Consider the following 20,702-nt stretch of genomic DNA (forward strand, 5'->3'; position numbering starts at 1 on the left):
GAACATGTGGCAAGGAGGGGACACAGCCATGGAGAGTCTGTCTGGGGTGCCTTCTGTGGGAACCTGAGACCTCCCTCAGAAGTTGGTACCCATGAACTCCTTCTCCAAGGAATGCCAGGCTGAGAGAGGGAGCCCCTGCTGCACAGTGAGCTAGGTCCCCGAGACAAAAAGAGATGAACCAAAAGGTGGCTTTCTCCAGGCCCTGAGGTTTCACTTTTTTGCCTCTGAGGAGGAGTGGGCTCTGCTGGGGCCCTCCCTTGGTTCAGGACAAGAGCACCAGCACCCGGCTGAGCCAGGGCCATTCTCCATCAACCCCTTCAAGGCTCAGGAAGGCACCTTTCTGAAGTCCTCCAAGCAGAGGTTCCACTCAGCTCGGGGAAAGCCATCCAGCTCCCACGGGCTCTTGGCGCTCTCCAGGTCTGGGCTCCCCTCTACCAGAAGCTCCTCCATGATGCTCTTCCGTGGAAAATTCCTGGCCTCCAGTCCGGTCTTCTGGGACCTGAAAAAATCTCGGGAGTCCTCCTGCCAGGGCTGTTGGGATTCCAAGACTGGGGTCTTAAAGTTCACTGAAGACTCGACGTTCAGTGAGGGCTTCTCCAAATAGGCTGACTGGGCCATGGCAGCCCGGGCCTTGGGGCTGAGGTGCTCCTCCTCGCTCCTGGCCTCCTTGGCCTTGGAAGGCGAGATCATGTACTGGCGCCACAGCTGGTGCAGGTTTTGTACCACTTGGTGCTGGTAGTGCAGCTGCAGCAGAGGCAAGGGAAGACATGTGATGTGGCGGCCAGAGTGTGGGGTACCCAGAGCCTGAGCAGCCCGGCTCTGGTTTCCCATTCCCTCCAGGGCACGCTGATGGGGGAGGCAGGGAGGAAGGCATCAGGAGCGGCTGTGGCCAGAGGGGCTTCCCACTTCTCCTTCAAACTGAGCATCTCCATCTTAAAGCTTTTTTACATTTGGGCTTCCAAGTAAGACAAGGTTTGAATGAAGGAGTGTGTCAAGCTCTGTTCTCTCAAGCACCCACTTACTAGCTAAGTGATCTTGGGCCCTATCTTCACCTCTCTGGGCCTGTTTCCTCCATGTGAAATGAAGATACAAATAACACCCATCTCACAGGCCTGCTGTGAGGGGAAAGTGAATTACTCATGGAAGATGCTCAGAACAGGTCCTGGCGCATTTCAGGGTTTGCTACTGCTTTCACCCATGGCACACAGGAGGGACGGGGGCCGGCGCTGGGCCTGTACCCGAGGATTCCTATGGGAGAACAAGTCCTCCTCAGTGAGATAGGTGTCCACAGGTGACTGCACACGCTCCGGGGTCTGGATCCCCCTCAGCAGCTCCTGCAACACGCTCTCCACGATGGTGACTGCTTCATGGGCAGCCAACTTGTCCTGGGGAAAGGAAGGCGGCTCAGGCTTTCAAAACTCATGCTGCATCCTCGAGGGGAGCCATATCCCTTAGGACTTTGTGCCTTCCTAGGGGTCAAGTTGCTGCCACTGTCTGTCTGGCACACACACACCCCCCTATTCCAAGACTCAACACCCCCTGAATCTCTCCAGACATCCTTGTTCCCTAAAAAAGGTTGAAAGGATCCAGCGGAGGGGCCAGTTCCGGACAGGCTGCTCCCTCATGGAGCCAGGTCACACAGCCAGCCTCTCCCCCAGATCAGGAAGAAGGGCAAGGGGCAGGGGCCACAGGATTTGGGCCCTGCTAAGAACACGGCCTGGCCACCTGGTCAGTGCCACCGAAACAGTGAAGGGACTGAGAGAGGCTGGTCCTATAGTCAGTGAGTAAAGTAGGCACGAAGCTCATCAAAGTTACCTTTGGTCACTGTAGACTCAGGCCCAGCTGACTTATGTTTGGAGGCCACAATGAGTCAAAAAGCACAGCTGCAGATGGGCAGCTGTGAACTGACTGGGGCCAGCAGGTTCCCAGCTCCCACCTCGCACTCACTCCAGGTCGCCAGCCAATTAAATTGTTCCCTCTAGTTTTGCCTGGTTTTGAAGTCTTGCCAGTTAAATAGGACTCCACCAGCGAGCACCAGACAGCACTGAACAAATATAGTGGCGGCGCGAAGGGTCATCTGTTGTGTTTGCACTCAAGTACTTCCACACAGTCTGCGTCTTAAGGCCCAGTCTCCTTTCTCTCTAACGCAGTGGGGGCCGTGTGTGGCAGACCTCCCAGCTGCCCCTCCCCCTACCTGCCCACCCATCTTTCACATCACAAAGCCCTGGGAAGAGTTGGCGGACCAAGAACAGCTGCCTGCTTGCGAAAAATTCACCCCTTAGGCTGGGAGAAACAAGACCCCTGCGGGCAGTGCCAGGAAGAACACTAGGGTGGCCTATCTGGTGTCCAAAGGGGCCAAGATCCTGACTCCCTCACCTCCAGTGACTTCCTCTCATCCTTAAAAATGTCCTGGGCCAGGGAGACGGCGTGGAGATTGACCTGCAGAAGAGCACCTCCCAACAGAGTGGGGTGGGTTCCAAACTCCCAACATTCCCTGAAGATCCCTGCGTTCAGAGACTTGAAGAAGAAGGTGAAGTTTTTAGTTTCTCCAGGCAGAATCACACCTGAGAGGGACAGAGACAGCAGTTTTCACAAAGCAGGAGCTAGCTGAGCCCCAAGCCTGCAAGTATAACGTTAACTGAGCCCCAAGCCAGCACATATAAAGTTAACTGAGCCCTAAGCTTATGCAGACACGTGTAACTGAGCCCCAGATAGGGTGACGAACTGTCCCGGTTTTCCCAGGACTGAGGGGTTTCCAGGGATGTGGGACTATTCGTGCTAAAACTGGGAAAGTCCCAGGCAAACAGGGACAGCTGGTCATCCTACCCTCAGGCCTGTGCATATAGGTCCCTGAACCCCGAGAATGCTCCCTGGTAGCTCACCTCCCTGTCTTCTTAAGAGTTCAACCGTTCCCCAACAGACATGAACAGGTAGGAGATGACACACTTCAGCATAGAAATGGGAAGGATGAGGTGGGGAAGAGGGGCTCAAACTTGCAGGAGCTGGGCATTAGCTGCACTATGGCTTCTCACAGACATTGAGGGCAGGAGCAGGTGTGCAGGGCAGCTTCTCCTAGGTACCTTCCCGATTGTCAAAGTAAAACCGCTGCATCCTCTTTCTCTTCAGGTCTTGGAAAGAGTTTGGCTGGGACCACCGCCGCCAGTCGTACCAAATGGCCACAGTGCCATTATTGACCACAGTTAGTTCCGAAGATGTTTTCTCCCCTTCTAGAGTTTCAAAGGTCATGCGGACAGCAATTCCGACATGCTTCTGGGGAAGGAGGAGGTACGATAAAGGTCTCTGAGGGGGGCCCCGGCCTAGGCTGACCAGCTTATCCTGGTTTGCCGGGACCTTCCTGGGTTTTGTGCTGAAAGTCCTACGTCCCGGGCCTCCAGGGCCTGGCTGCTCTCAGACAGTGTTATCATTCCCAAGGGTGGCTGTCTCTGAGGCACCATCCACATAAGAAGAGGAGACAAACATATTTAGTATCTGATGAACATTTCTGCTCCTTAGCATCTGAAGAATATTTTAGAACATTCCTAAAGCCACACCTGTTTGAGAAGGTTTGCTTATTTACATGCTTGGGGCTAGGTACAAACTGGGTGACTTCTGACACTCTTTTCAGCCTTGTGAGTTTATTCTGGCTCAAGTTAGTGTTTCTGTTACCATTTTCAGACATGCTGAATGCACAACCAGATGAAAATGCAAATAGGAGACCGTGCAGCCTCCTCGGGACCACCACGGTCACCTTGGGATTGCCCCACGAGGGAGGCCCTCCCAGCAGGCGGGTGAGGGTGACAGTTTTACCTTGTCTTGTGGGTTCCTGCCTCTGATCCAGCACGCTGGCTTCCCACAGAACAGCAGAGAAGGGCCGAGAATAGGCATGGGGACCACATCAGGGTAACTGGCTAAGTCGTCTCTGTAAGAAAAACCAAGGACTTGTTTTCCCTGAGGCTGCCACAGTCTTGCCACATGGAGCCCATGGAGGAGGTCTGGAGAGGTGATTGGCTCTGCCCTCCAATGGAGTGTCATCAGCCCCATCGAGCTCAGCTTCGTCCTGCTCCATTCCTGTAGGTGGGAGGTTGCTGGACACACAGAGACTCTTCACGCAAAGCCATTCAGTGTGTGTGGTACTGGGAACTTGGAGGTGCCCTGTTTACCAGCAGAGGAATGTCTGGGAAATCCCCATTAGGAGCTGGTTTCTGGAAGGGAGCAGATGGCAACAGAAAAGCTAGCACAGGTGTTGGAAGGGGCTAGAGGAGGAGGTGGCAGCCACTAGAGAGAAGCTGGGATGGAGGCACCCTGATTTCAGGGAGGGAAGCCTGCCCTTCAGTACTTGTGGGTGCTGGGGAAGCCACCCTCTCCAGCCTCTCTCCCTCGGGCCCAGGCCTGACTCACAAGGGCACTGTGTCTTCAGAGGAGCTTTCCTGGCTCCTTTCAAACACTGGATAGTCTTCCACTGTAACAGTCGAGAAAGGCTGCCCTCTGCCCACTACCTCCAGGCCATCAATATCCTTAGAGGGAACCAAGAAAGGAAAGATTAGCTGACTGAAGACAGATGCCACCTTAAGGGGCTGGCTTCAGGCTGAGCACGGAGGCGTGACCAACCTGCTGGCTGAAATTCAGTTCTGCCATGAGGCTCTGCAGCTCCTTGCGTCGGTAGATGAGAAACAGACTCCGATCCCAGGTGTAGCGGTACCAGGTATTCTTCTGAGCCGGCAATCCTAGAGCAGGGTCCAAGGACACTCAGCACAGGCTGCTGCCATGCCCCTTCCCCACCCACTCCCAAGGGCTCTGAGAGCGCCCATCCCAGCACCATTTCCGGGACAGGTGAAGATACAGCTTCCCTGTGCAGCTGGGCTCCAGTCCTCCTGCCCCACACCTACTGAGGCAGGCTCCTGCAAAATTAGCTTCCAAACCGTCACATCTTTGAATTATAATAAAAATAATAACAGCAGCTCCCTTTTATTTTAACAATGGGCCAGAACCTCTTAATACGCATCATGTCTCATTTAACCCTCTCACCGTCCTGTGAATATTTCACAAGGGGGACACTGAGGGCCAGAGAGATGGAATAACTCATGAGAGTTCACCAACCCAGCACAACTGGGAGCTGAACCCAGGCCGCCTGGCAGCCTTGAGAGCAGGGCCACCCAATAGAAATTTCATGCCAACCACAAATGTGAGCCACGTGTGTAACTTAAAATTTTCTAGATGCCACATTCCCTACGGTAAAAAGAAACGGGTGGAATTAATTTTAGTAATATAGTTTAACCCCATATATCAAAAATATTGTCAGTGTGTAATCAACATAAAAATTATTAACAAAATCTATTTTTTCTTACTAATCTTTGAAGCCCAGTGTGCAGCTTATACTCACAGCACATCTAACTTCCAAGCACATTCCAGGTGCTCAGTGGCCATGGTGGCTGGCGGCAGCTGTACCGTACAGCACAGCCCTACAGCCACACTCCCACCCGCTTCTCCTACCACCTCTGTTGCTGTCTTCCCGACGAGGGGGTGGGCCCCCAGAGGGTTATGGGACTTGATCTCAGGTCGGTCTCACGCAGAGCACGCCATCCCGCCTCCCAGGACAGTCACAAGCTGCTGCTTCCTTTGCAGCCTGTTCCTCACCCATCTCTGCCTGGATGGACTGGGGCTTCCTGATGTGCATGACCGGTTCCATGAGGCCACGCTGAGTTTTTGTCTTCGTCATTACCAGACCCGTCATGTCATCTCCCAGGTACTCCAGTGGACTCCAGAACCCATTGGTCTCCTGATGGCCCTGGCAAGGAAGGATGGATGAGTCAGATCACCTGGACATCTTGGAGACAGCGTTTAGGAGAGAACACTAAGACTATTCTAATAACTCAGTACCTGTGATGTCCTTGTCCTCAAATTAACTACCAGTGACTATCATAGGCTGAATTACTTAACTGGCCAGTCCCCAAACACCCAATAATAGGACCAGTAACATAATTTAGTAAAGGCCTAGAGGGTTTTTTGCAACAGAGAGATTTTTTTTTGTCCGCTACTGTGTGCCCTAAGGCACCCATCCGTGTGTGCAGACCCCTCCTCACAGAGCACTTGCGAATGCTGTCCTTACCTTCCCATCATGTTGTGTTGGTAGCAATCGGTTAATGAGCTCTCGCTCCTCCTGGATCTGTCTATAGGTCTCCCCAGTGTGCATCAGCAGCTCGCCCACTGGCTTTTTCAGGCGTTCTAGAGAGAAAGCCAAGAATGCAGCCCCGGCACCAAATCAGAACAAACAGGGGCCCTGGCATGCTGCACTGGTCAGCCTCATCACTGGGCTGATTTCAGGACCCACTAAGAAACGCTTGGGAGTGAATAGAACAAACAGGCTCTGGACAGGTAGAGGGAGAGAAAAAATACAGCCGAGCCTTGATGCCAGACGGAGGCCAGGCGGGAGCCTGGTCCACCCTGCTCACCGCTGAGCGCTTCCTGCTGCTTCCTCCGCAGGGCTATGTTGCGCTGCCAGTTTTTCAGAAAGTTGTGCTGAGGAGGGGGCGCCCAGAGATGTGCCTTCTTTTCTTTGGGGGCTTTCTGCTTCGGCTCGTCTTTAGCTGAGATGAGGGTCATCAGAGAGGGTGGGGTATGTATCAGCTCAGCCAGCTGAAAAGTACAACACGAGTGTGCAGAGGATGGTGAGAAGACGCTGAACCGGGGCTGAGCAGAGATTTCGCGAGACCTAAATCCCTGCCGTCTTCCCACACTGCTGAGCTGCCCTCCTCTTCAGGACCCTAAGGTAACAAGTGACAGAACACAAATCACAGGACCCAGGGGCCTTGGAAACTGCTGTCGGTCCCCTCTCCCCTAGAATGGGAACCTTTGTCCTAAGAGTGTGGTCAACATCTCTCAGTGTGTCTGTCCTCCTCACAACTGATGTTGACACCTTCACCCGCAGGGTGACTGAGCTGTATGACCCCAGGCCTCCTTAGAACCTGACCAATCAGCGATTCTTTGCCTGGAAGCAGGGAAGTGAAGGACTGAGAGACAGAGAATGGTTCTGCATGATGGGAAAGTCGGAAAGACAGGCAGACTCTTCACGTGGCCCTGGGAGCTGTGGGAAGCACCTTCCTCCACTGTGCGGACTGAGGAGCAGAGCAGGCCAGTCTTGGGAGAAGGGAAAAGGAAGCTGATGCACAGAGGAGCAGAGGGCAATGAGGGAGTGTGGGCCCTGCGCCCTGATGCCTTTCTGGGTTCAGTCTAACCGGAGCCAGGCACGCACTCGCCTTTGGGCTCCTCGAGGCACCTCTGTATCCTTATGGTGCATTCCTGACTTCAGCTGAAGCTAGCTTAAGGTGGCTTCACTGTTTCAGGGGGAAATCACTTATCACCCCAGACTCCAGGGCCCTGAGACTGGACTGCCTTTCTAATCCCCGCCCCGCTTGACTGTGCCAGGGACTGAGATGAAATGACCACAGTGACCTCTCTCACCCAGGCAGCTCTGTGCAAACGCACCTGGATGTTCCCTCGAGAAACTGCAATTCTCTTAAAGTCCTCGAGACTCCCCAGGATGTGGTGGGGCAGGATCTGGTCACTGCCATGGAAGCTGTCACCTGGACCTGGGGGGCAAAAGAGGAGGAGGAAAGACAAGCTGTAGCTAGCAGATGTAAACAACTCGAGGGGTTAATTTCTGATGGAGACCCTGCTTTCTTTCAAGGCTGATCCTTCAGAGACCAGCAATGCCAGGGCCAAGGCTGGGCCTACCAGAGTAGTCCAGCGGCTTTGTGGCTGCATCTGGAGTAGCAGGATGTGCTACTAAGTGGCAGATCGTCTTCCTAGAATCCTTGGGTTTGAATTTACGGATGATAAACTTCTGGGTAATGACAGGTTTATCTTCTGTTTCAATAAGGCGAGGAATGTGTTGCTAAAAAGAAACAAAACAGAGGAGAATTCCACTTGAGATCAGGAGGAGGAAGAAAACCACCCATCTCCTCCGTCCTAATTCTTGGTGGAATTCCTGAAGGCTGACCAATCTGTTTCTCCAGCTCTGTCCATATGTTCTGTTGAGGAAACGCCTGTGTAACAGCATGAGACTTAGTAATGTCCTGGAGGAAAAAATAGTATCTTATGCTTCCAGACAGTTTCGCTGAGAAGCGGGTGCCTCTTCCAGGTAGCACCTGGGGTTCGGGTTCAGCAGCTTTATCCACATCTGTAACCGTGCTTCTTAAACTCACTTTCCCTTCTGTGAAATGGGGATGATGGCTCTGGCCTCCATAGAAAGCAAGATACCTCATCATCTCATTACCCCTGTGGTTTTTATTCGAATCTCAAAAATGTTCAAGCAAACATAGTAAATTCCTTTAGAGGCAAAAGTGCAAAGAATTTGTGTTGCATGGATTTTTCCATGGAACTAGACACTCCCTATAAGTAGGGAGGTGATGGAGACAGTGGACATGGTTGATGTTCTAGGCCACACAGGCTGGCAGGGAAACGTTCCTGCCGTAAGGCATCCCTGGACTTCATCCTTACCTTCCTCAAGTCTTCCTTCTTGATGGCCAAGGCAAGGATGTCATCTCCTTGTAGGACATTGCTAACAGGCTCAGGTTCTTCCTGAATGGGGGGCGTGGGCTGCTCAGTTACCTTTGCCCGCTTCTTATCTGAAGAGAAGCAGAAAGTTACAAGTACTTAAAAATAGATAGATATTAGACTCCATGCTGCGGGGGAGGGGCAGACTGGCCACATGGATGGACAGCAGAGGCTACCAAGGTAGCTTGGGCAGCACTTTCCTGGGGTGACAGGACTTTTCTCTTTAAGGTCCTCCTAATATCACCCCTGGCCTGCCAGTGACTGAGTCTTCCGTAGACTTCCAGAATTGAGACCAGAAGACGTTTCATTCCAGGCTGTGCTACTTAAAAGCTGGACAATCTTGGGTATGTCACTTAACCTCTCTTGACCTCAGTCTTCCCTTTTGTTAAAAAAGGAAGCTGGACTAAGCCAGTGGTTCCCAAATATTAGTCAAATGTCTGCCTCGGAATCTTCCGGGGAGATTTACAAATACAGCTTCCTGGCTCCTGCGTGGAGCTGGGCCTGGGAGCTGTATTCCTTAAACTCCCTAGGTGACTCTGATGCACAGTGGTCTGGGACAACTGGACAAGATGCCTTCCCAGCCTCCTCCATTGCTGGCACTGATCCTTTCTTCCGGGTGAAGGCATCGGGTTTCTTAAGACACTGGTTAAAATGCAGATGCTCTGGGAGAAGCAGAACATTCACCGCTGACCATTTATTTCACATTCTTTCATTTAATAAATACTGTTTAAGCATCTTCTATATGCCAGGCACTCTGCTAGGCTCTAGGGACATAAGGCAGAGACTCATGCCCGTGGGACACAAGACTGTCAAACAGACTGATCTGGGGTTACTGCGGGAGCATCCGGGGGGCCCAGCCCGGGGTGTGGGGTGCTCAGGGAGGGCTTCCTAAGGAGGCGATGTTTAAACTGAGAGCTGAAGGATGAAGAGAACTTAAATGAGAGAAAGGGCATGGGGAACAGGCATTCCAAAGGGACCAGCATGAAGAGGCCTGGCGGCAAGAGAGAACGCAGCTCGCTCCTGGAACTCAAAGCATGTATTTTTAAAATAGCTGGAGTGTAGTGAGGTGGGAGGTAGGGGGCAGTGCCTGGAGAGGGAACTAGGAACCCTATCACGAAATGCTTAGTGAGCCGTGTGAAGGACTCGGGTCTTTACCCGGTGGGCCATGACACAGTACAGAATGGATTAGGAGGCCCCAGACTGAGGCCGAGACTGTCCAGAGTCTACTGTAGTAATGAAGTGGTTGACGATGACAGTGGCTCACAGGACTGGAGAAAAGTGCAGAGATCGGAGCCTGTGTCTCTCATGCAGCATGCTGGAGCCCGGCACTGAGAACACACGGGCAGAAGCGAGTTATTCTTCAGTGGGGACACAAGCCCTGCCTGCCTCCCTCAGAGGTGGGGTAACGGTTTCAAATGCACCTCATTTCTCTGGCTGGTATCCTCCTGTCTGCTGCCCTCTGCTTCAGAATGGGTTGATATAAGGCCCTACACAAAATCATCAAAAGAAAACCTAAGTCCTGCGTTCAGGGACTTGAAAACAGAACTTGGTTTCGTCCACTGCTTCTTACGGCACTTCAATTTTTTTTTTTTTTTGGAGGAAGATTAGCCCTGAGCTAACATATGTGCCCATGTTCCTCTACTTTATATATGAGATGCTGCCACAGCATGGCTTGATACATAGTGCTAGGTCCATGCCCAGGACCTGAACCAGCAAACCCTGGGCCGCTGAAGCGGAGCACACAAACTTAACTGCTGTGCCACCAGGCTGGCCCCAGGACTTCAATTTTTAAGAGGCAATATCACTAAAACATCAGGGCAGGTGTTTTGGTTACCAAAGGCAAACTAATTTTTAGGAAATGCCCACATAGCTGGTGGCAAAAAACCCCAAGCCAGAATCATCCCAAACATAACGCTAAATTCAGTCTGTTGGCCAGGGTGCACCTCCTCAGCCCTGGGGTCAGCAGAAACTCAGGAGCATCTGTCAGTGGGCCACATGGCTCTGCATCCACACAAACACACACGGGCCAAGCGGCTGGACCCCGTGTTCTGGTCCCACCCACCGCCAATGTGGACGTGCCGCCTTGGGTTTTCATTTTGACTTCCCCTCTCCCTTCTACATAGTCATCGAAGTTGGTGGCAGCCCAAGGGAGAACTGGAGCCAGTCGAAGGTCTGCTTTTATAAATATTTTGGTACTATTTATATTTTCTAGGACATCTGCTTCCTCTGTCCATCACCTTGGCTGGTTTTACACCTTCCCAAGGGATGAAACATCTCCAGATGCGTGCCTTTTGCTGGTGGGTATATAATTACCACGTGTACATTTATAAACCTTCAAGATTGCTGAAGATTTCTGAAATAGTGACACCCTGGGTCTGAGGTTTTCCTGAGAAGGTTCTCTTGAATGCGGTGCAATACATGCTGTTACCGCACACAGGGACTGGTGCGCTGTAGGTAAGAAAGTACTCCTAAAAATGATGCATCCCTTTTAAATTTCAATTCACCCTAGAGAATATTTACCAAGCACCTTCGGTGTGCTATACACTACAGAGAAGATGCTGTAAAAGGTTAAAATATAGCTCCTTCTCTTGAGGAACTGAAAAATGCAGCAGACACTAACACACACCAATCATAACGTAAGGCCTAAATTAGGGGCACAGGCAATGGGTATGGTGACACATCAAAGAGGAGGAGATGGATGTGGATCATACAGTTTAGGGCTCTAAAGGAAGGTTTGGAAGAGCCGCTGCAGGGGTCAGAGGCAGCTTCACAGGCTAAGTCAGGCCTTGAAGGACAGGAAGGCTTTGCCCAGGTGGAGCAGCAGACGGTGGTGTTCCAGGTGAGGTCACAGTCAGAGGAAAGGTGGAGGCAGGGCTGAGCCCAGCAGGTGTGAGGCACGGGGACACAGAAGGCTGTTGGGGAGGTAGGGGATGATACTGGGGACGAGAGGGAAATAGGACATGATGGCTCTGTAAAGTAAGGCTGGGCATCTGATCTTCCTCTGTTGGCAGGAAGGAGGTTCGGTCCAGGAGAGCGAGTGATGAAAGCAGCATTTCAGTGATTCATCCAAAGGGGGGAGCCTGCTGGACTGTGGGGGCAGGGGCAAGCTGGGGAGACCGGGGAGGAAGGAAGATCCTGTGGGGGTCATTTCAGGACCTGCAGGAGGACTCCACAGGGTGGAGGTATGTCTCGCTACTAAACCCACAGAGGCCCTGCTCGTTCCTGTTCTTTGGTCTGGAAACCCAGGCTGAGTGGGGCTCCTGGGGAGCCATACAGCTGGCATTTCTCCCTGGATCCTGACAGCTGTGAGTGGGTCAAAGAGGACAGCCCCCTTGCACGTGCCTGGAGAGGGAGGTAGGAGCCCTATCGCAGCAGTCAGGTGACACCCCTGCTGGAGCTAGGCCAGGCCGCTGGAAGCACTGCGCTCAGGTGGGGGGTGGGGGACCACAGAGGACGAAGAAACCTGGCTTCTACTTTTCTGCTTCTTGTTTTATCTAAACGTTACTCTTTTTTAGTGTTGATTAAGGTCTTTAGGAAATTCTGACTTCAGAGTTTCGCTGGGGGAACCAAGGGAGGACTGTCCCTGCCAGGGCCGAGCTTTAATTGATGGGGGAGGGGAACCTGGTACTGCCCGGAGTCTTCCTGGTTTCTTAGCAACAAGAGTAGGGAGAAACCTGAGATTTAAAAGGGCTCAGGTCCCTAAACAGGTTTACAGTCACAATATTTGTTTGCCTTTTTGCTTATCATTCAGAGACCTTGGAGAAACACAGCACAAGATTACTTTTGTTGATTAGCTATATTATACGGAGGGGGGAAAATATCATGCTACTACATTAGAGACTTCCCCTGAGATGTTTATGGGGGAAAAATATCTTGCATGCTAAACTAAACACTTTGTCTTTTTTCCCTCCTCATCCCACTGCATGCTCTTAACTCAAGGGCTATATAACAAACTAAATCTCCTCTTATTAAAAATAAATACAGAGTGAAAATTTTTTCCTTGATTTGTTTACAGTAGAAAGTTCAAATCTGATAAGATCTCCAGAAACCAGGTGTGCAGGAGGCAGCAGCTAGGAAAGCCCTTGACTGCCCTTGGGAAAGGAGACCAGCGATTTTTCTCTTTCTCTCTTAACTGTTAAAAAGTATACCATGAAACAGCATCTCAAGCCAGCCAAAATTGGACTTTTTTATACTATAAGAAGCATTAAAGAAAGCCATACTGAAAAGCGACTAAGCTCCAGGCCCTCCCAGGGCCCCTGCTGACTCCAGGCCTGCCCCTCGCCTCACCCTGAGCTTTCATCATGACTCTGAGGCTGGTCCCCTCAAAGCCTGTGCAGGCCCCTCTGGCTCCTTCCCTCTCCTCCACACTCCCCACCTCCGCCCTGGCCACCAATGTCACATAAGTCCACAGCTCCATGCCTCAGCTCATGCTGCTCCCTAGACCTGGAGAACCACACCACTCCTTTTGTGTGTGTGTGTTGTCGGCCACAGATGTCACCTTCTTCAAAAACCTTCCCCCCGAATTCTGCCATCCATGGCGTGGGTCAGGTGCTCTGAGCCCCCTTAACCTGTACGGAATGCCTGTATCGCAGCATTTATATTTGTCTGGCTAGTCCTCCAAGATTTCACCAGACTCTGAGTTTCTCGAGGGCAGGGGTCCACAGCTAACACCTTGACAGCCTTGTTGCCCAAAACACAGCCCCCACACAGCAGGCCCTCAATAAATGGAAACAACAAAAAAAGATGGAAGAGGATGTTGGTGGAAAATGAAAACACGTCCATGGGGGTCAGTCTGCTGTCAGACACCCTGGGGGTCTCCCACCTGCAACCAGAGGGTAGCTGCAGAGGCCAGGAAGCAGTCATGTCTACTGACCGTCTCCAGGTTAAACAAGCGGGACAGGTGTCATCCAGCTGGAAAGGGCATGTGGTGGGAAAAGGTCAGAACAGAACTGGCCAAGTTAGACACTTTACTTGGGTTTTTCCAGCAGGACTCTTAGGTGACACCCCCCCCCCCAAAGAACCCCACCAAGGTTGTTGGTTTCACCACCTCAACATGTGTCTTGCTTTCTTTCCCCAATTTCTTTTCCCAAAGACTCCAGGTCCGGGCCCTTCTAGTCTTACACTCTTTCCTGGCTCTTCCGCACCCCACCCAGCCCAGGGATCCTGCCTTCTGCACCCCTCAGATATGGTTCGAGGTAGGGGTCTCCTATGCCTTCCTGCCCAAGGCCATCGCCCCAACAATAACCCCTGCAGACTCCATCAGTTCCCCACTACCTAGGTCCCCACTCCCAAGGCCCCAGTGCCCCGTGCCCCGTCCCTTCCGGGGTCTCCGCCTTGTCCATCATCTCTAGGTAAGGAGTACGCCTTGTCCCGTACCCCATTCCTCCATGGTCTTTGCCTCCATCCTAGTGTCACTCCTATCCTCTAGGCCCCGTGTCGTGAATCCCATCCCAGAACCCCTGCCCCTGGCGGGTTCTCCTGAGCGCCCAAGTCAGCCAGCGCCAACCTTTCATATTCTCGGCGGCCTCCAACAATCTGTTTGGAGGGATTCTGAGGCGGGATTCCTTCTTTAGCGACTTCATGGTGCCGCTCGGGCTGTGAGCGTGGCCCTGCGCCGCGGGGACCCGGGATAACGAAGCTGGGCGGCACCCACCGCGACCCCGCGCGCGCCCGCCCGCCCGCCAGCGGCTGCCGCCGCGTCCATAGCAACCAGCGCTCCGCGCGGGGGCGCGCACCCACCCCACAACTTGGGCTGAGGCAGCTTGGAAAGCTCCTTCTTCAGCATGCTGCGATCAGCGCGTGCCGCTCCTCCCGCGCGGACCCCGAGAACCACCAGGACCGTGACGTCACAGGAGACGGCGGCGAGCGCCGTGACGTCACCAGCCAGATGGGGCGGGGCGAGGCCTCGGGGAGCCGCCGGGGAGGTGGAGGGAGGGGCTGCGTGACCAGCCCTGCCCTGCCGAGTGCCAGGCGAGGGGTGTCCTAGCGGCCAGCCTGTGTCCCCGCCTGCCCCCGACTCCCGCCTTCCCTCCGCTCCTCCACACAGCGACTATAGGCTCGTTTCTTCACGCCATGCTGAACACCCCTGATGGCTTTCCGTGGATTTCAGTTTCTCGGTAGCCCCTGCCTATGCCCTACACGCGCCTGGTGACCTCCCCCGCCCACGCTTGCTGCAGCCACCTTGGCCTTCCATCGCTTCCCAAAAAAGCCAAGCTTTTACCCCGACTTGGGGACTTGGCGACTTGGGGCTTTCTCACGCGGTCGGTTTCAGTCCTTGGAGATGCTGCCCTTGACTCCCCAATTTAAAGAAACCTTTTTTATCCCTTCATAAAAGCACCCGGTTTATTTTTTCCCCCGAGCCCTAACGCATTCTGGAATTATTTTGTTTGTGTATGCGGTTGTCTGTTGTCAGGCTCGCTGTAAGAATATAAACTCCATGAGAGCAAGAACAACCTGACCTTTCCCCCGATCCCAACCCAAAGTTTAGCACACAGTAGTCACTCAGAAATTGTGTGTGGAATAATGAAGGGGCTCTAGAGCCAGACAGAACTGGATTCCAATCCTAGCTCTGCCAGCTTGCTAGCTGTGCGTTCTTAGGCCAGTCCCTTGACCTCTCTGAGCCACAGTTTTCTCACTTATAAAATGGAGGTCAAACTGCCTCTCACATAGGGCCACTGTGGATTAAGTGGAAGTATGCATTTAAACTACCCAACACGGTGCCTTCCATAAACTGTAGTGTCTTCTCAGTCAATTCGCAGTATCATGCTGGGGTTGGGGAGATGCACTCTGTACCCATTTTACCCATGGAACAACTGAGATCTGCCAAGAAGAGTGTAAAGTCACCTGACTAGCAAGAAACACAGTTTGAACTTGGTTCTTCCAAGTACAAGGCCAGGGCTCTTTGGACCCTGTCTCCTGGGCCATTTCTGAGCTTTGCCCTATTTGGCCCCAGAGGGAGGAGCTGGGAGGATGCCAGTAGGCTGGTCGGTCCCTGGGCTCCCTCAGTGTTCTCCACTCCTGCGCCTCTCCCAGGGGCATGGCCCCTTCTCCACGTGCATGTAGACTTTCACTCTTCCTATGACTGAGACATCCTCCATGGGCAGCCTCTCCTCTCTTCCTCACAGAGGCCCAGGCACCAGGCTCCTTCCACCCTCCAGGCAGTCCCCAGTTCAGTTTGCTCCATGTCCTGAGTGCTTGTGATACACCAGGCTAGGTACTGTGTCACCAGGGCCCTCCGGGAAGCAGACATTGAAATGGAAATAAGAGTGCAAGAGGTTTATTGTGAGCAGGGGTGGGGGCGGCAGTAAGGCCTAGGAAAGACGAAAAGGAAGGGAGCGGGGCCAGGCTGGGAGAGCCTCGGACTGTGTTGCAGATCTGACAAAGTCTGCGCCAAGCCAATGTGGACCTCTGGGGCAAAGAATGTTCGTTAGAGGCTATTGGCTAACTGCCCTCCTTGCAGGTGAACACAAGCTCTTCCTCAAAGGGAGATAGGGAGAGCTCAAGGCCATGGCTGCCACAGGAGCTCTGCGAGATAGGGAGGAAAGTCAGAAACATTTCCTCTTGCCCTCTAGAAGCTCAGCGTCTACCCTGGAGCAAGAGACAAACACTCAGAAACTCTAATCCATGCACCCAGCTTCCAGAAGGTCTTCTAACTTCGGGAAGTTACACAGCTTGTGGGAAGCCTGGCTGGGAGCAGGACGGAGGCCTGGAGGCCATTGGGGGATGGGGGGGGGCGGTCGGTAGAGGTTAAAGGACAAGAGAAGAAGGCTGTGGGAGAGGTGTATGGTCAAGCAGGTAAGCAACCTGCCTGGGCTCTGCTGCCAGCCCCTGTGTGACCTTGGATAGGTCCATCCCCTCTCTGTGCCTCAGCATCTTCATCTGCATCATGAAGGTGTTGAACCAGATCAGAGCTGCTTAACCTTTTGAGAATCTGATCAAAGCTGGGAACCTCCTCCCTGGAAATTTGCATTGGATTTTTTTTTTAGTGGTAAAATACACGTATCATAAATTTACCATTTTAACAAATACAATTTGGTGTCATTTAGTACATTCACGATGTTGTGCAACCATCACCACTATCTAGTTCCAGAACTTTTTCTTCCTCCCCAAAGAAACCCTTACCTGTTAAGCAGTCACATCCCCTTTCCCCCTTGCCCCCAGCCCCTGGCAAACACTAATCTACTTTCTGACTTTATTGATTTGCCTATTCTGGATATTTCCTATAAATGGAATCATATCACATCTGGCCTTTTGTATCTGCTTTCCTTCAGTTAGCCTAACATTTTGAAGGTTCACCCATGTTGTAGTGTGTATCAGAACTTCAGTCCTTTTTATGGCTGAATAATCTTCCATTGTATGGGTATACCACATTTTGTTTATCCTTTCATCTGCGCCTTTGATTTTGCACATGATTTTGCATTCGATTCCAGGGACTTTCTGAAGTTCATTCGTGTGCCCTGGGTTGGGGTGGGCTGAGGTCAGTGTGTCTTAAACACAGAGTTGAGTCATCTCAGAGTGTTTCCAAGTCTGTGTGTTCAGCAGGCAGTGAGCAGTCACACCTTGGTAATGGCAGAATGAGTATTAGGGGAGCCTTCTTAGAGGAGGAGGCATCTGGGGTGGGACACTAGAGATGAGTTCAATAGGCAGGTCAGGCGGCAGGCACTCCATATGGGGACACAGTAGGACCAAGGCCCAGAGGTGATAAGGCACAAGTTTAGGGAACTGCATCATTGGCCACCACAGCGCTGGCAGTTTCCTCCCAGCTCAGCAACTCTGACCAACCTCCTCGAGCCCAGGGAGGAGGAGGCGGCTGGGTTGACAGAGGGCACGACATCAAATATTGCTTCATGTCTCTGTTTATTTCCACCCAGCCAGGGGCTGGGTATGTTGTCAGCTGCTCTTCGCAGAGGCTAAACAGCCTCCCTCAATAGAAAGTGTGTTTCCTCCACAAGCTGCGTCATCTCTTTCCAGGACAGCCACCCTCCCAAAGCCTGAGGCTGGTGCAGTCTGTTCTCAAGCCCCTCACATCTAGCCCACCCCCTTCCTCTCTGGTTCCCCCCTCCCAGCTCATCCCACCACTTCTGTCTCACCTCCACGCACACACCTGGCTCCCTCCCCTATTGTCTGCATTGCCCCCTCTTACATCTGGCCATCCCCACACATACCTGGCTCACTCTCCACATCTGGCTCATTCCCCTCAAATCCAGCTGTCCCTCCCCCCCCTTAAACGAAGCATCCACCTCTACCCTTCTTACTAGAACCTAGCTCAGCCAACACGCAGCAGGAGTCTCACATTCTCCTTGGCCCTGAAGTCAGGCCACAGCTGGATGCTCTTCCCAGAATAGACGGACCTCAGCCTCAGGGATGATTCACAGACTCTGGGCAGCACCCTCAGGTTCAAACTGCTCTTCTTCTCTTCTGGAGAAGGACACACGGGAGGTTTTTCAGAGGCCACATCCAGTAGGGTTAGGGGCAGAGGTGCTTCGGAGCAAAACATGGGTTTGCGTCTCAGTGTGGCCCCTTCCTAGGCCATCTCCCTCCTCTTGAGAGTGGGGACAGGGCCAGTCTTGTCCTGATTTGCTACCCTCAGAATCCTTACCCCACATTTCTGGATGGTCTGTCTATCTGTCTGCCCCCACTAAAGTGTAAGTTCCAGGGGAGCAAGGGCATTGCCTGTCAGATTCACAGCTGGGTCCTAGTTCCTGGAATAATGTCTGGCACACGTGGGCCATCAGTAATGGATAGGGGTGGGGGAAGCCCGGAGAAGCACCAGTGGGTTCACGGGGCTGCCTTCCAGTATCTGTGGGGCAGGGAGAGAGCCCGGCTCCTCCTGTGCAGCAGTGCTTAAAGGCAAAACCATCAACTGCAGCGACACATTCCTGTGAGATTTGCTATATGACTTTTCTAAGAATCAGAGCTCCCTCCTGGTGCAGGAGTTCCCGCACAGGTCCTGGGACCATCTGCCTGGGCTGCTGTGGAGGACGTACCAAGATGGATGGACATTGAATTCTGGGGCTCTGTGCCAAGGTTCTCCACCAAAAGGAAGGCTCTCTGTCTGCATCTCCATCTCTCCTTCTCTCCCTCCCTCCCTCCTTGTCCTGGTCAGAAGGCTGTTTGCTGAGGTCAGAATTAGGCCCAAGGGAACTGGCTCACCTTGGGGGCTTCTTGCTCTAGATTGTGTGAGTGGCGGGGGAACCTGAGGAATTGCCCCACTCCACCAGTGACAACCCTGTTCCAGTGGCACATGGCCAGGAACTAAGAGGTGGGCTGTGTGTGTGTGTGGTGGGAGCAGGGGCAAGGGGTGCTGAATGAAAAGCCCTGGGCCCAAGTCTCTCTAGCTGTGTGACCAGACACTATGCTCCCTTCTGAGTCTCATCTACTTCCCTTACAGAATGGGCTCAATACCGCATAATCGACTTCCCAGGATCAATGTAAGGAGCAAAAAAAAGTGAGTACTCTGAAAACTGAACAGAGAAAGGGATTATAGTTGACGCTCAGAACACTCAAATCCACTAGATAATTTCTCTCTTAGACAGTGTGGCAGGCAGAATAATGGCTCCCCAAAGACGTCCACATCATCATCGCCAGAAGCTGTGAATTTGTTACTTTACCAAGGCAACAAGAACTTTGCAGATGTGATTAAGGATGTTGCGAAGGGGAGATTATCCTGAATTCTCCAGATGAACCCACTGTAATCACTGGCTCCTTATAAGAGGGAGGCAGGAGGGTCAGAGTCAGAGCAGGAGATGTGATGATGGAAGCAGAGGTCAGAGTGATGTGGCCATGAGTCAAGAAATGCCGCAACTTTTAGAAGCTGGAAAAGGCAAGGAATGGCTTCTTTCCTGGAGCCCCCGGGGGAACACAGCTCTGCTGACACCTTGATTTTAGCCATTTCAGACTTCTGACCTCCAGAACTGCAAGGTAATAAATGTGGGTAAGCCACTAAGTTTTTTTTTTTTTTTTGAGGTATTATTAATTAATTATTGATGTTCTTTATATCTCATTTAGGCTTTATAGATTTTGTCTTTCTGGTCATGACAATAATATACTCTTTTCTCCCCCAATTTGGCCAATTTTACAGCATCCCTTTTTTTTTTTTTCTTTTTTTTTTCTTTTTTTTTTTTATTAATGTTATGATAGATTACAACCTTGTGAGATTTCAGTTGTACATTTTTGTTAGTCATGTTGTGGGTACACCACTTCCCCCTCCGTACCCTCCCCCCACCCCCCCTTTTCCCTGGTAACCACCGATCAGATCTCCTTCTCAATATACTAATTTCCACCTATGAGTGGAGTCATATAGAGTTCGTCTTTCTCTGACTGACTTATTTCGCTTAACATAATGCCCTCGAGGTCCATCCACGTTGTTGTGAATGGGCCAATTTCGTCTTTTTTTTTGGCTGAGTAGTATTCCATTGTGTATATATACCACATCTTCTTTATCCAATCATCAGTTTCTGGGCATGTAGGCTGGTTCCACGTCTTGGCTATTGTAAATAATGCTGCGATGAACATAGGGGTGCAACGGACTCTTGAGATATCTGATATCAGGTTCTTAGGATAGATACCCAGTAATGGGATGGCTGGGTCATAGGGTAAGCCACTAAGTTTGCAGTAATTTGTTATGGCAGCAATAGGAAATTAATATAAACAGAGTTATATGAACACTGTTTCAAATCTGATTCTCCAGCTCTCTTTTTCAATATTCCTTTTCAGTTAATGAAAGCTTCTATGGTTACCAAGTTAGCTTCTGACTCCCATGCTATCCGTAGACAGATCGCTGCTTATCTGTCTTGAGTTCCATTTTAGCAGAGGGTGCCAAACTTGACACACCCGAGTTACAATCTCAGCTCAATAATTTTCTTTTTCTTTTTTTTTTTTTTTTGAGGAAGATTAGCCCTGAGCTAACATCTGCCACCAATCCTCCTCTTTTTGCTGAGGAAGACTGGCCCTGAGTTAACATCCGTGCTCATCTTCCTCTACTTTATAATTTTTATTTTTTTATTTTATTTTTTTGAGGAAGATTAGCCCTGAGCTAACTACTGCTAATCCTCCTCTTTTTGCTGAGGAAGACTGGCCCTGAGCTAACATCCATGCCCATCTTCCTCTAGTTTATATGTGGGACACCTACCAAAGCATGGCTTTTGCCA

At 51.7% G+C, this 20,702-nt stretch overlaps 1 protein-coding gene across 3 annotated transcripts in view; it reads right to left on the reverse strand.

Moving 5' to 3' along the window:
• Positions 1–20,702, reverse strand: part of MYCBPAP (MYCBP associated protein) — a 34,913-nt gene that overhangs the window by 3,622 nt on the left and 10,589 nt on the right. Inside the window, exons 1-14 of one of the 3 annotated variants that reach the window (XM_014833636.3) lie at positions 14,060–14,201; positions 8,497–8,624; positions 7,732–7,891; positions 7,483–7,586; positions 6,450–6,633; positions 6,107–6,222; positions 5,635–5,785; positions 4,609–4,724; positions 4,399–4,514; positions 3,808–3,919; positions 3,081–3,270; positions 2,377–2,564; positions 1,239–1,385; positions 337–744 (exon numbers count right to left, since the gene is read on the reverse strand). In XM_014833636.3, the coding sequence (XP_014689122.3) occupies positions 337–744; positions 1,239–1,385; positions 2,377–2,564; positions 3,081–3,270; positions 3,808–3,919; positions 4,399–4,514; positions 4,609–4,724; positions 5,635–5,785; positions 6,107–6,222; positions 6,450–6,633; positions 7,483–7,586; positions 7,732–7,891; positions 8,497–8,624; positions 14,060–14,135 (2,196 nt within the window). In that variant the 5' untranslated portion in view covers positions 14,136–14,201. Of the gene's footprint in view, positions 1–336; positions 745–1,238; positions 1,386–2,376; positions 2,565–3,080; positions 3,271–3,807; positions 3,920–4,398; positions 4,515–4,608; positions 4,725–5,634; positions 5,786–6,106; positions 6,223–6,449; positions 6,634–7,482; positions 7,587–7,731; positions 7,892–8,496; positions 8,625–14,059; positions 14,202–14,292; positions 14,437–20,702 lie in introns of those variants that run through there. The other 2 variants (XM_014833637.3, XM_044744846.2) reach the window with 2 other exon arrangements.

Source organism: Equus asinus, chromosome 13 (genome assembly GCF_041296235.1).
Source record: "Equus asinus isolate D_3611 breed Donkey chromosome 13, EquAss-T2T_v2, whole genome shotgun sequence".
Classification (NCBI taxonomy): domain Eukaryota; kingdom Metazoa; phylum Chordata; class Mammalia; order Perissodactyla; family Equidae; genus Equus; species Equus asinus.